Below are 15617 nucleotides of genomic sequence, written 5' to 3' on the forward strand. Positions count from 1 at the left end.
TGGTCGGTGTGTCGGGAGACGGGTAAGGCAAGGTAAGGTCGCGGACTCACTGCAGGGTGCGAGATTAATGAAAGAAAAGGAGGGGATGAGGAGTGGAATAAAAGAAAGAAAATGTCATAGTGAAAGGAGGCGGTGAGCGGGCGCGCACTCACTGGTGGAGTCCTGCGGGGTGAGCGGGCGCTTGAGCGTGTGCTGTATGACGGCGAGCCAGCCCGCGCGGTCCTCGTGCGTCGTGGCGGCGAGGCAGAACGTGCGCTCCGGCGTCACCAGGTGGAACGGGAAGCGCGCCTCCTTGCACCCGTTGCCCGTGTTCGTCACTTTAATGTGGTAGCCCGTTGATTCGTGGCCTGAAGGATATGTTTTGTTGATATAGTTCATCATCATCATCATCATCAACTTATGTTCCCACTGCTGGGATGCAAGCCCCCTATATTACTCTTACTTTTTACGGTAAAAGGAATTTCAGTTTCAGAATTGAGATAAAGACGAAACGATGAAAGAGATTGCCCCGTGCTGGAGTTACACCACATTTAGACTTAAAGAGAATTTATTAAATTTGTCAGTCTAGCCACAGGTAATATAATAGTGTACCCAGTCTAGCTCGCAAACTTTTGCTCTTAATTTTACTATTAACGTTTATTTTAAAACTACGAACATATGATCTCATTAGCAATTATAACAAAGTTGTTCTAACATTGAATATAGCTATCATGAAAAATTCTTCATTTTCTTTTAGAGATGAATGTACTTTTTAACCAATAGTTACTATCACTCACCAATAAATATCTCTCCCTTTGGATACGCATCGAGTGGCTCATCATGGTACATCAGTTTCCTATTGTCCAAGGTGAACCACCGTCGTCTATGCACATCCGAGGACCTGGGACCAGTCTTCCAGAGCCAACCTTCTCGCGCGAAGTCCTTCGGTAGACGGAGGAGCAGGTCTGATTGGGGGGTGGAGGGGAACGCCACTTGGAGGAGGTGGAGTTTAGCACACCGTATTGCGGTATACCTGAAGATATTAGTGATATGTTTTAATACCATCATATTTCATAGTGATCATTTCAAATTGGTGGATACATTTACTTTTTAGTTTATTCAGTCGGATAAACTAGGCACTAATTCACAAATTTTACGTGTGTAAATGAAATCACAGAGGGCGTGACACGGTTATGTGCTTATGCATAATATTTGCAACATCACGATAAGCAAAAAAAAAATAAAACAAAAAGAAGGCAACACTCACCAGCAATTAATAACTTCAGGGTCTTCATGATACACGTAGATGTGACGAGTGGAACCGTCTTTCATGAATGTGAGCTGCATGGAATTCATGTGACCAATTTTGGCGGGCGCAAAAGACACGTTTAATTCCGATAATTTGAGGATACCTTTCGGTTCTTTGTTTTCTTTCACGTGATACCTGGAATAATTAAAATGAATTATTATAGCCTGGATTTGTTTGAGATGTGTCAATATAATTTTCATGTTTATGATTTCGATTAGTTTTGCAGTATTGGGATAGGTAAGTATAACTGATAAAGATATAGAATTAAGTACATTCGAATAAAATATTTCAAAACCTCATTCCGTTAGCAAATATGAAGTATTGAATAATTAATATTACATAAACTTTTAAATACTTTTTGTAAATTGTATTAAATATTATGTATATTATACAAACAATTAAAGTATGGAGTTTCAAGTAACTTCTTTATATTTTAAGGAGAAATAAAAAAAAAACAAAAATACTCATCTTTACACTTTATATAAGTACACAATTATACATAAAATGTTGTAATAATAGATGAATTCTATGAACATATTTTCTATAAAAACAAACAATAACAAGCTATCGCCTAAAATCCTCACCTTACCTGACCCTAAAAGAAAACATATATAAGCATACAACATGTATATTGGGGATGATATATGCATTCGATGTTTACAAGATCAATGGCGAGTTATTATTAATTGGTATTAATGTCTTGATGACCTGACGTTCATTTTCCACAGCATGCAATGACCGATGCCTTAAAAGGAACCCTCTTCCCGTGACATAAAATTTAAAATCCAATAGTAACCGATTCTCATTCATTACCGTAATCTATATGTAGTAAAAGTGAATTTTGAATCGTCAGTGCTCTTCTTACCTCAAACGACCAAAGTTTTTGAGTCGAAGCCGATCGAATATACGACCGAGACAACCCGTAGGACCGCTACAACCGTCCGAAGGGTGCTGGTACCTAAGGACCATTCCGAATTATGTTTCAGAGATATATATTCATTTTTAACACCATGCGTCTTAGTAGCAATCTCCGGGGACACGGGAAATTTTCGAATTAATCGAAACAAATAATATAACGGACGTCAATCGAGTAAAGATAGTCCTCATCGCACGCTACATCGTCATCGTTTTTAAGGTTCCCCTATTTGCTAACCGTCGTAAAGTTGTTCCTTTGAAAACTGCTTCCTTAGCCGAATGTAATGAAATTGAAAACAAGGATAATGGATAACGATTATTGTAATAAAACAAGAAATTGTTCATTGTCTTCATAGTGACTATTTAAATGATATTGAAATTAAAGATCCTCCGTATAAATGACTAATCGAACGCTTTTTTATTAATATAAAAAACATTTTTCATTAGGCACCTACCTACCTGAATGGAGGGAAATTAAATATAAAATAACTTTATTTAAAGATATGTATTGTAGTAACGAAATTCGTTATTCTCGGAATAGGTCGTAAACCTGCGATTACACAATTAATCGACGTTATATGCAAATAAAATGTGACTTTAATAAAAGATTCCATTGGCAATTAGAGTTATGTACGAGTATTTTAAATAAATGATGATGACGTATTCTTAAAATAAAAACGTAATGACTTTTTACTTTTTTTTATATACGTTACAGCATGGGCTTCTCGTAATTAACGTGAATAGATTATGTATAAGAATGCCATCATCCGAGAAAAGCAAACTACTCCTATGATCGTAGATAGCATTACGACACCGGTGTAGAACGCGTCATCGTAATTTATGTCCCAAATCAGTGACGTATTGCTTCGTGGCTCGGAAGCCGCGTCCACATAAATATACTAATTCATTGTGGCTGTGGTCCGTGCCATTGCTTTCTTCGTACGTGCTACTTATCTTCTCAATTCTGACAAATTATATCCAAAGATATTTACCCTGAAGTCGGAACTGAACTCTACCCTGATATTACATAACGCAATACTATCACGGATTTACTTTTTTATAGATAACCGAAGAACTCATAGTTGAATAAACGATCGAAGGGAATTCCACGAAAGTTCGCTAAACTATTGTTAAACATATATTTGCATACTTAATCAATTATGAGAGGCGACAAAATTAAGGTGCGAGTCGCGACTATCGTGACGATTCAAGCGTTACGTAGAGAGTCAATATTTGCACAGTTTTTGAACGTAGTTTTAACGTACTTAAGAGGTGTGGAAGTTTTGCACGTAGCGCGTCACAAGCTCATAGCGAAATGTGTACGGTGGGCCTCTTTGCAAATAAACAACAATTTAATCTGATATGTTTTTTATAGCGACGCGTAGGTTTAGTAATAATGAGCGTGTATGAAATGAATGTATAAAATATCTTAATCTTTCTTATCGTTCGCGCAATTCGGTAAACAATGTTTACTGTTTGTTGACTTTGAATGAGTACAGATAAAATAAAGACCACGTAGGTAGATACGTACGATTTGTTTGGTTATTATTTGATTTCGTTATAATATGATGAAACAATACACTATCGTAAATAAGATCTTTTTGTGTGCAGGTAATAATCTGAACATACATTTCACAACGATATTAATAATTGAATTCGTGAGAGAGAGAAATGTTAAATGTTGAAGCACAATAACACAATTCGAACGGATGTGACATTGAAACATGCTTGTTATTTGATTAGCTCTAAACATGCTGATGAAATGTAAAAGTTAAATGAATAAACAGAGGCATAAGTGATGTAAAAGAAAAATAAAGCTAGCGACATACAGTTATAAATATAGTATGACGTGTGCAACGAATGTGTTTTTACTAACTTCAAGGTGTCCTCGTTTTCGTTTAAAACAAATTTCCTTAATTGATAACGGCTATCCTCTTTTCCTCTCTTCATTAAGAACCCTTCCATGGTGCCAGAGAGATAGCTCTGTCGCTCTGGATGTGAGAATTCTTCACGTTCGTATTTTGCCCGTATCCATTGTTCTATAAGCACTCTGTAAGAAGTTAAGACGAGGATGAAGTAAGGGTATATATATATATCGAAATCAATACCAATTATGATAATCTCCAATCAAGGGTAATGAACTTACAGCTATAAATAAAAGGTTATTAATCGTGGTTAATATAAACTTAAAACTACACGAGTGAACCCGTATTGCGTCTTAATATTAATTGGTAATAACATCAATTATTCAATAATAATTAATTCAATTTGATAAATGTGACGGAAAGCATTTAAAAATAGTACTTGTGACTTACAATATAAATACTTACATGAATGTGAACATTTATATTATTTATAGATTATATATTTATTCTTATATCTAAGGCCTATACATAAAGTATCATACAAATTAATTTATTGAGCTAATAATGTTACGTCGAAAATCAATGCCAGTCTGTTTGCTTTTTTTGATTTTTTTTTTTTTTGCATAAAACATTTAAGATCTGAATCAATTTTTACATAAAGGCTTTTTTACATAAAGATTCTTGGCGTATCACTATAAACCTATTAGAGAAAAGACAGCCGAATCGTTAAAATAGTGTACAAAAAAATATAAAGCAAACGTACATTTAACTAGTCTCATGTGATTCTGTAAAATACTTCATTCAAATACGAAATGTTTTATAGAATGCTTTGTTTGCGTTCATTAACTCACTGTGGATCATTTTTGGTCGGTCGTCTATAGCACGGGGGGACCCTTTCTTCGTATTTGTGCCTAGCTGCTATATTGCCAACTTCCTTCATCCTTTGAACTTGTGAATCCTCCCATCGGTCGAGTTCCAGGTGTTTCACTTTGCTGATGTGTGCGCCCATACCGCGGTGGATGCTGGCGCACCGCATGCATATGAAGATGCCGAGGTTGTAGGATGCCCAATCTGGATCTGAAATGTTATTTAAAAACAGTTCATAAACCTCCTTTGTATCATACTTTCCGCAATTGTCTATGAGTGATATAGAAGCGATATTCAATTAACTATCAGAGAGTATTTTTTTTAAGTCCCTTTTCTAAATCTTAAAGGGAAGCTGAAAACTAACAAGAGAGTTATATATTTTTCATAAATTTTGGTTAGTTTCATGATAATTTAGTAAAGTAATTATAATTTCTGATAAGCTGTTTTAAAAATTCGGAATTTATATATTTCAAAAATGTCTTTCTAATAATTTGTTACAACGCTCTACATTTATCTAATATTAAAAGATAAATGTAGAGCCTTCAAATTAAATGGAAAAAAGATTGAATGTAAAATCCTAATATTTAATTACGGTTTATTTCTTACTTTTTCAACATAACTAGAAATAACAAAGGCACGGTAAGACAGATTCCGATAGTTTAGAGTTTGAATAACAAACACACATAAAAGCATATCAGTATTGTGATCTATTATTTTAAACTTATAAAACGTGATTCATAACATGAATAAATCAAACGCTCCACAATATAACCTTAAACGAGCCAAAAAAATAAAAGCAAACAACAAAATCTCATTTTTACATTGCTATTTATTGCTACTAATAGCCTAATATATTATACACATTAGAGATAATAAAATAATATACAGTTTTGCCATAAATTTTGGTGACAGGAAAAATGTGTATACAAAACACATACATTAAATGGAAGTTTCTGTTTGTAGCGTCAAAATTAATGTTTATTAATGTCTCCGTGGCTGATATACCGGAAAATCAGTTTTTAAAATATTCTCTGTCCCTCTCTGTCACTATGTTCCGGCTGATCGAAACGACTGGATCCGGTTAGTAAGTCACATACTTATAACCGTTATCATAACTATTAATATAGGAACTATCCTTTTCGTGTGATACAATCCTTTGATTCGGCGATAAGAATAATCTTTAATATGAGCGAAATCCCGTGCGTAGCTACAAATCCATACTAATATCCTATGAGAAAGTTCATTTGTTGTGTGTTCATTTGTTCACGTTGCAATGGAGTAATGATAAGACATCTTATTCCCATATCCTTTGACCACGCGGGCAAGGCCGTGGGGGAGAAATCATTGTCCCAATAATAGCGTGGTACGTTCTCCCAGTACTATAAAAATTCTTGATTGTGGGAACTAGCGTGGGTGACTGCATTGTTAATATAAATATATACATGGAAAATTAGCTTGATAAACTTATAATGGTTCCGACGATCCTGGTCCATTAATGAAAACAATGTGTTTCAAGTCCCAAACTATATACGTATATACGTAAAATTAGTGTATCGTATTTCGTTTTATATGTTTAGAGGCTATTTTCATATATAGGGCGTTATACTTCATCCAATCGTTCATTCAAAGTATGGATCGTAATAATATTTCAAACATTTGCCACATATCAATGCAAAATTATTACACACAACTGCTTTTTTGTGTGCTGCTATGGAACCCATATTACATTTACAGCGCATCGAAATCCACAAGAACTGCAGTGTTTTGTTTTAACCCACAGAAAGCCGATATCGCTAGATCTATTACTTAGTTTGTTTATCGTTCCTTATCTCAGCTGGACACATTGTGATAAGGAACAAGTACGGCGCAACGCAATCCATTCCGACGTCAGAGTCTAACCTCAAATTGCTTGGCATTCTTCGCATACATTTATACGTCATTAGTTATCGAGGCCATTCGTTGAAGCTTATACTAACGTAAAGTAGGCTGCGGCAAGAGATAATATTAGATATATTTAATATTATAGTTACCTATGCATTAAATATGAACTGGTAGCACGATGCTCAATGCATTTCTCATAAGGCATGTATGGCTTGGATAACATTTGGTGGTAAAAGATACGTAGCCTCGAAAATAACTGCAGTATACCCATGTTGATTCCTCTTTTAACATAATATAAAAAAGTTAATATTATATTAGGCTAGTAGACTACATATTCCAAGTGCTTTTGAAAAAAACTGAATGTAGAGCTTTGTTTATATTTTTACCTAAATTTAATCATAGACACAAATTACTGTTTCATTGTTGTAATTCAGGTATTGATTACATCACCAACTTTGACACGCTTATACATACGTAAAGAATAAACCTAGTTTTGAAATATGACGCAATAACGTTTATCGATCGTAAATGGCAGTGTGGCCTGAAAATTATTTGCTCTGATTTTCACAAATACTTTTACATACCAACTAACTAGGCATGTAATATTTAGAAATCATAAAACGATTATGCGTCTCGAATTTTGACTTAAACGCCGCGGTGTTCCACCGAAAATAGATGCTCCCGCCGAGTTTCACTGAGTAATACCGTGTGAAAAATCTTAACTAGAGGTTGCAATATTGAGCGGTGAAGAAAATAGCCGTTTGCAATAATGTTCGTGTTTACAAGCATATCATGTATGTATTGGAGCACACCGACACGACGTCACGCGACACGCACACATATACAGGTGGCCTCTTCCCATTTGTAACTCAGTCCAAGTAATCGTAAATAACAAGCTATGTTTTGGTCATAACAGCTGTGGGTGAATCTTCTCGCTTGTTCGAAAACTGGTTTGATGAGAATATTTCAATTGACACAGTACAAATATTGCCGTATTGTGATGACATTTAATTTGATGTTAATTTGTTTACGACGTCGAAAAATATGACGGTCTTTTAGTTATCTCTTGGTGTAGGGCATTGCTTATTGTTATTTTTCTTCAGATGGATTTATATCGAGGAACTCCAATGAAATATTATATTGATTGATGCAGAATACACATTTAATCGGTGCGTCACGAATTTTATTGCATACACCTGACTGGTAGAATAAACCTATTACCAATATACAATACACAAATAACAGTAAACGTGTAAAGTAAACTCATAAATACAGTTACAGATAAATTGACGATAAATTCCCAAATTTAAAATTGCATATTTTTATAAATACCCTCATTGAAATAAACATGTTTTGTTAACAACGTAACATTTAGTATATTGATAGGGGATTGATGTCGTTTGGTCCCATTTAAGATTGTAAAATGGTATCTCTTACCATAGGGAAACATTCCAACGTCTCGACAATAAAGGGGTGATTAAATTATAAACTGTAGCCTTTTGTGAGTATTGTTGGATGTCTTTTAAAATTAGATTGAACTTCTAAAAATACTTTTCGCTACATTTTTATAGTATTCGTTTGGGTAATTAATTCTTACCTGTAATTGTCAATATATTGTAGCACTTACTTATTTAAGGTTTTTCTTTATAAAGAAATATATAACATGAATGTTATCTTAAATATGTATAGTGTTACATTGAAATGTTATATTTTAAAAACTATAAAAATTGACCTTGTGTCTAGGTTTGTAACTTAATCTAGGCAAAATATTCAGTGATTAGCAATTTGTCTGTCTCAGGTGTATAAACTTATTCTTAGTAATAAACAAATTATCAAAAACGAAATGTCCGCCCTGGCTGCATCCGGGTAGACTTTTTTATGTACATGTTTTTTTTAATCTAATTATCTTAATGCAGAAGAAGACAAATCCAACAAACTTAAAATAATTTAAATCCGTTCCGCCATTCTTGAGGTATAAACGGTGTTACTAACACGGTTTCTTTTGTACACATAAATATTTAATACAGATTCGCTTGATTTGTTTCGAGCTAGCTCCAATCAATTCATTAAAAATGTATAAGGTAGAAAGCACAATAATTAAAGTTTATCGTATGTTATTATAATAATATTAATAATTTATTTTGTACAAAAAACACAGTATATTAATATTAATAGGCCCAGAAAGATAAATTAATGATGAGTAGCAAAAAACTTCGCGATCTACTGATGTGTACCATAACCAGTGCCTATTAACTCTGATAAAATCGTGAAATTATCGCGTCGAAAAAACTCTATGTTTACCTACTGTTTTTATTGCTTCATACAGATTTAATTTTACGTTATTTTTAAATCGAAACCTAATGTATACATCGGCGTAAATGCTAATGACGTATACACGTAAAGTATGACGGATTATTATCGATTGCCGTACGTGGAGTTTATGCAATTCGTCATACATTGACGTCTTTCTTTTAGCTGGTAACAATGTGAATCGCTGTAAATCCGATATTTATTTTTATCATAGCAACCTGTTCATAATGTCCGTTAAACGAGATTCAATTGAAAGGATTTGCTGTGAATAGAAAGATAATACGATAAAATGGCATGACCTTTGAGCTCTTATTTATTTGCATAGAGCCAGCTCTAAGTACACATAGATATTGTCTCTAAAACATATGTTTACAGTAACACATCCTTCAATAAGTACTCGTATCATAATAAGACTATCATAATACTTATTATTAGTGTTTAAGAGTAATGCTATTTAACAAGACTGATTCAATAATTTCTTCATCAAATACAATAGAATTATGCTTGATAATTATTCTATGTTTAAAAATGTAAATTATTTAATAATAGGTACAGAATATAGACTACATATTAATCTGGTTTAAAATTAAATTAATAGAAATAACTCCAAGTATTAGTCATTAGTCTAATTATTCTTAAGAAAATACAATGTGACTTTCTGTGAATGCTTGTTGCAAAATAGTATTAAATTGCTTAATTGAACAAATTCAGCTAAAGATAAAATAATTAACAATAAAATAAATAATTAGTTTGACACGCATAAGCACACCTAATTTCCAACATAAATTATTACCAACGCTTATTTAAAAATTTTCCGGCCTTCAATGAGTTTTTCAACCTCAAAATGAATTTACTTAAGAAATGTATTTTTAATTTGAACGTAATTCAAAATTTATGCCATGAAATTAAATTTCCTACGTGTTATATTATTATTCGGTTTCTTATTTAAGGTAATAGGCATATACTTGAGGTTTGCAATAACAAAAGTAAGATATATATAATATATACCTACCTCGTGAGACATAGGTATCTAGACTTTTGTTTTTTTTACCTTAGATTTTAAGCAAATTTCTCAGTAACGAATGTATACAGCATTAAAAATGTCAACTTGGTTTTTTTAAATTAAAAGATAAATAAAATTATTACCATTACCAATATATTTCAAAAACTTGTTTTTGTAAGCTTCATGATAGGAAAACCAATAACAATCTATAAACAGTTTTATTTAATACTTTTTCATTAATATAATTTCCTCTTTGTAATTTACTGTAGATAAACCCAGGTTCCTAGGAAAAATAAATAGTGGATTCGATATAGTAAGTATGCATATCCTTCAAATATTTTATTGCGAAAACGAATGTATGGGTGTACGATTGTTACTCTTTCACGAGAAAACCACTGAACGGATTTTGATAATACCTGGCCGTGCTATGTTGGTACCAGAATAACACATAAGCTTTAGAAATACTTGTATAGCACGTGGGTGGAACAGCTTGTATTTATTATGCTCTAGTAGTTCATTTTCTCGTTAGATACCTAGAAAATGAACTACTTACTACTACGATAATAAGTATCTACTTACTACTAAGATAATAGATATATATTAGGATTTCGTGATCACAACATCTTAACAAATATTCAATTTCGATAATATATGACTCAATTCTCAAGGAGCGACTGGGTATGAGTCATTTTTAACTGTAGAGATGTATAATATAATTAAATCTGGTTACAGAATAATAAAAATCGACATTCTATGATAATTATTAATTATGTATTTACATATCTATATTGTTTGACAACCACCATTAACCTTAATCTAGGAATTCTGTTAATTAATTAGATTATCAACAAAATAATAGAAATGTTGTACGCTAAAACTTCGACTAGAAAATATTTTAACTAGAACCTAAAATATATTATTATACTTATTTAATAAGGATTTCCCACGAATTCAATAACAGCTTTCACTTTTGAATTGAATTCTTCGAATTTTACAATCACCGAACAAAACATTCGCAAATTTTTTCGTGCATTTCATTTATATATGCGCTTTACAAATCATTCAATGGAATTCTTAAAATCTTAACGTTTATGGTGAACAAACAGTTAAACTACATGAATCACTTTCTTCAATAACTTTTATAAGTAACTAATCGTATATATTTCAACTCATATGAATCATAATTAAGTGGGCAAAATCGAAGTAGAGTCTTTAAAATTCAACGAGTATAACTCTAACGGTACAAACGTTAGGGGTTGTGATTAATATGGCTATATAAAATCAATTCTAATTAACGTGTCCCTTCTATGGACTTGCAACCGGAAAACTTTAGAGTCGAACGTATTCATAAACTACTTACAAATTGTCTTCATACATTCAGTCTTTATTTCATATAGGTACCACTTATTTTCGATGATTTGTTTTCATTGAATGCATTTTACGTCGGGGTCACTGAACTCCAGAGCATGGACGCACTTACGCCCCCCCGCCTATTCACCACCCCATAGAAATACCACGCTTTACAAGGCAATGTAAATCACTAATAAAACACTGTAACATACCCTCTGCTCCACAATCGGCACACACATTATTCCCTGGTTTCTTTAGTAATTCCAGTAATATTTTCTCGTTATGATCAACCATCGTGGAACTTTTGCATCAATAATTAAAGACACGCTAGTAGCGTACGTTGCCACCAAAAAGTCGAACGCACGCTTTGAACGCGTTCACTGCCACTGCGCGAGGGAGCGAGCGAGACTTCGACCGAACCGAACGACGCGACGAAATGGTTCAACAAACGCTATTCCGTCAGAGAAAGTATTGCTCTTTCACTCACTTAGTTATATAATGGACTGGTGCGAGTAAGATAGAGATAGAGGTCTAGTTTCGATATATGAATGAAATCAGTGAGTAGTTGCTTATATGAACGTAGGTATTTGTGCAGAAGTTGTAGTGGATGTCTCGTAAAAGTTTGTTTGTGTGAGTTTGGCGTAGTACGTGATACAACGTAATACAAGCGTCGTTGCCGTCTCGCGTAAATACTAAACACTATCTAAGAATCTATATGTTCAGTCTGGCGCTAGGCTGATTTAGAATTACTAAAATAGAGTTAAAATATATTTAAATGACATTATTGCGAAGGCTAATTAAATGATTAAAACAAATAGTTTTTCTATGAATTGCTTGTTTAAAAACTACATTAAGTTGTAAATCGGAAACTAACCTAATATATCATTGAGGTGTAAACCTTTCGTACAAAGATGTATACTGTATAGGTAGCTATACCAATCAAAGACGATACAATGATGACCTATGTTAACAATTTTCATAAAAATATAACGCAGTTAATAGCTGTTATTGTGGGATTTATTTATCGACAATAAATTATCATACATATTCTTACGTAACATCTATATTATGATAAATTAGAGGAATAACATCGAAAATCTATTGACCATAAACACAACCGACTGGTTATAATGGTACGCTCTACATTATTATAATAATACCTATACTGTTCTTATATTTTGATATTTTCACGAAGAGTCGGTTTTTATTTCAATTACAGGTAATTAAAATGTAAGGTACCTACTTTCTTATACAAGATTGCTCTTAAGTACCTATATTTTTTTGTTGTTTTTATGATACTCGTGTTCTTTTATTATTATATTTCATTGGTTTTTACGTTCCATATTCAAAGGGTAAACGGAACCTCTTTAATAAAAACTGTATTGTAGCTTATTTGTTAGGTTCCTTTAAAATCTTATTTTTGATCATCGTATCATGTATATCGTGTTATTCTTAAATCTTAAGGGAATATACTTTGACTTCGCGCGCGAAATCGCGGTGGCTCCACATTTCGTCCGTAAAAAAGGCTGCACTGAGCTCTTGGACCATACGATATTTCATTGTAGTATACTCGTATATTATCAAAGTTCATATAATTTATAACATAAATGATTTATTATTTAAAAATTTACTTGTATAAGAGTCGCAACAAAGACATGTCGAACGAGAGTTTACTAGAAGGTAGGCACGTAGTTTAATTTGTGTTTCATAAAATTATAAGAGATGTACTTTGGCTATGAAAAAAATTGTTATATTTAGATACCTAGTCAGATTATAAAACGTTTTATAATGTGAGTTACGGAGTCATATAAATAATATAAAGCTACGACGAGGAAAATAAATTATATTGAAATTTTGTCAAGTTATTTAAAATTACAGGCACATTACATAGCAACGAATTTTTATAACCGTATTCGGATATTTTGTAAAAAAGAGTATAATCATTGATGAAGTGAGACTTGAGTGAGGTAGCTTAAAAGACGTTACTCAGCACTAGCTGCGCCTCGCGGTTACCCGCGGACGGACCCACAGGTAATAGAAGAGTATTTTAATAGCTCATAACTTATTCTGATGTATAATCTTTATTATTTTAAGGTTTCCTTAAAAACATTCAGTAGTTTTTACGTGAGAGTAACAGATATCTTAACTTCTATACTTACAAACTTTCGCGTCTATAATCTTAAAAGGATTAATTGTCTACCAACTTTGAATTATCAGACATCTTAGATATCATATAAAACGCAAAGGTTGACTGATCTATCAACGCACAGCCCATACTATTGCAGCGAACGAGCTAACATTTGGCATGCAGATAGCTACTATGATGTAGGCATCCGTTAGGAAAGGATTTTGATAAACTCTACCCCAAAGGAATGTAGGGAATGAAAATTTATTTTGATCACGCGAGCGAATCTTGGCAACTGATACTAGCTGGTATCAAAACATAGTATAAAGCAAAGTCGCTTCCCGCGCTTCTTATACCAAACTCGAACTTCTTATAGAAACACTTTTGAATCATCATAACATAACCACCGGTTTTAACATTTACCAAAGGTTTGGAAAGCAGTTTCAACAGAGAAACTGTAGCGCGCTTTTAAAATCATTTCAAAAACTAACTCACCCGATAAATGTTATTCTGCTAGCTAATTGTTACCTTCAAGTTTCAACTACTACTACTTACATACTTATTAAAATAGAGACTGGATTATTTTAAGGGAGTTATAGGGATAATGTTAAGGGAGTATGCAATCGATTACCGATAAGTTGACTGTAGAAAATTGGCGGCAAGTATCTATAATATTTAATTTTTGTAAGTGACGTCTCCTTACGTCTTACGAACCTAAAGTAATTAAATAAATATTAATTTTATCAAAAAACAGACACCTCCAAAATCGAACAGTAGAATAATAATAATATACAGAATTTGTATATTTTAATAAGCCTCTTTACTTCATCTTTATAATCTAGTCTTCGATTTATGTATGTATGTACTGTATTACAGATAATAAAAAATTATCGTATCATTATAATCTGAAAATAGGTTGTAATGGTTAACAGTGGAAATTAGTTACGTTTTAACTATAGTACAAAAGTTTACCGTCTAAGTTTACAGCCTATTCTCAGACTAATTGAAAATAGGTACATTTAAAATTTCAGTATTGGGTGTAATTGTTATAGTGGATACTATGTGGCATTTTTTCCTTATCTGTGATCTGTTGCTAATCTGTAAGAGTAGAATGTGCTCCACGAATGAAGTCCACCCCAAGGTGTATCCCATGATGATGATTATAATACGAAAAGGCAAGTCTTTTTGAAGTGAAACTTCTTTAGAATCGTTGTGATTTCAAAGCTGATGCAACGGAAAAACGACAGGTAAGAGACAACAAATACAAACACGTGTAGAACGAAGCCGGCAAAGAATGAGACAGAGATATACATACTATTTCATATTTTATATATATTCATCTCATTCTTTTGTCGATTTACTGAAGTTTCACTTCTATCGTGTGTGAATCGCACACACACCTTTTTTTTTAATTATTATTAATTCATACATTACGCAAATGCCATACTTACAAGTATCGACATTTTCCCTATATTATGCATGGAACTTTCTTTACCACAGATAAGTATCTACAATAAATCTGCTTACTAGGCACACACAAACACACACACTTACTCTATAGCTTTTTTATCTACACCTCGTAATATTGAACCCGATAGTATAATAATTACGAGCTCCGATGAAATTCATTAAATTTGATTGGATTAATTAAATGAAATTTTAGACAATTCATGCTTGATACACCGCCATTACCAACTAGACTATGGGACTTAATAGCTGATTGAAAACCTTTATACATTATAAAGTAATGTTACAATATCAGTTCTCTACGCTACACGCTACACTCAAATTGCCCGTTACATAAAAAAAGCTCATATGTCACAAAAACAGTGAAACGGTATTTTTCTACAACCATTTTCTTTGCGATTTTTTTCTACTTTAATAGTACTGGCAGCATTATTTCAGACACTGACTGAGGCGTTGACAGAGCCGTGGACATTTTTCGTGGCACGGATTCTAGTACCATAGAGTAAAGTTATTCTATTAGGTAGGTACTAAAATATGTCTTGTTGA

General features: G+C 32.9%; 1 protein-coding gene across 2 annotated transcripts in view; it reads right to left on the minus strand.

The window, feature by feature from the left end:
* LOC119840807 (arf-GAP with dual PH domain-containing protein 1-like) overlaps positions 1-11861 on the minus strand; it is a 13336-nt gene extending 1475 nt beyond the window's left edge. The window contains exons 1-7 of one of the 2 annotated variants that reach the window (XM_038367562.1): positions 11692-11861; positions 4920-5145; positions 4080-4253; positions 2154-2246; positions 1247-1423; positions 777-1012; positions 153-347 (exon numbers count right to left, since the gene is read on the minus strand). In XM_038367562.1, the coding sequence (XP_038223490.1) occupies positions 153-347; positions 777-1012; positions 1247-1423; positions 2154-2246; positions 4080-4253; positions 4920-5145; positions 11692-11773 (1183 nt within the window). In that variant the 5' untranslated portion in view covers positions 11774-11861. The remainder of the gene's footprint in view (positions 1-152; positions 348-776; positions 1013-1246; positions 1424-2153; positions 2247-4079; positions 4254-4919; positions 5146-11691) is intronic. The other variant, XM_038367563.1, reaches the window with a different exon arrangement.
* Between the last annotated feature and the right edge of the window lie 3756 nt (positions 11862-15617).

This window comes from Zerene cesonia, chromosome 7 (genome assembly GCF_012273895.1).
Source record: "Zerene cesonia ecotype Mississippi chromosome 7, Zerene_cesonia_1.1, whole genome shotgun sequence".
Classification (NCBI taxonomy): domain Eukaryota; kingdom Metazoa; phylum Arthropoda; class Insecta; order Lepidoptera; family Pieridae; genus Zerene; species Zerene cesonia.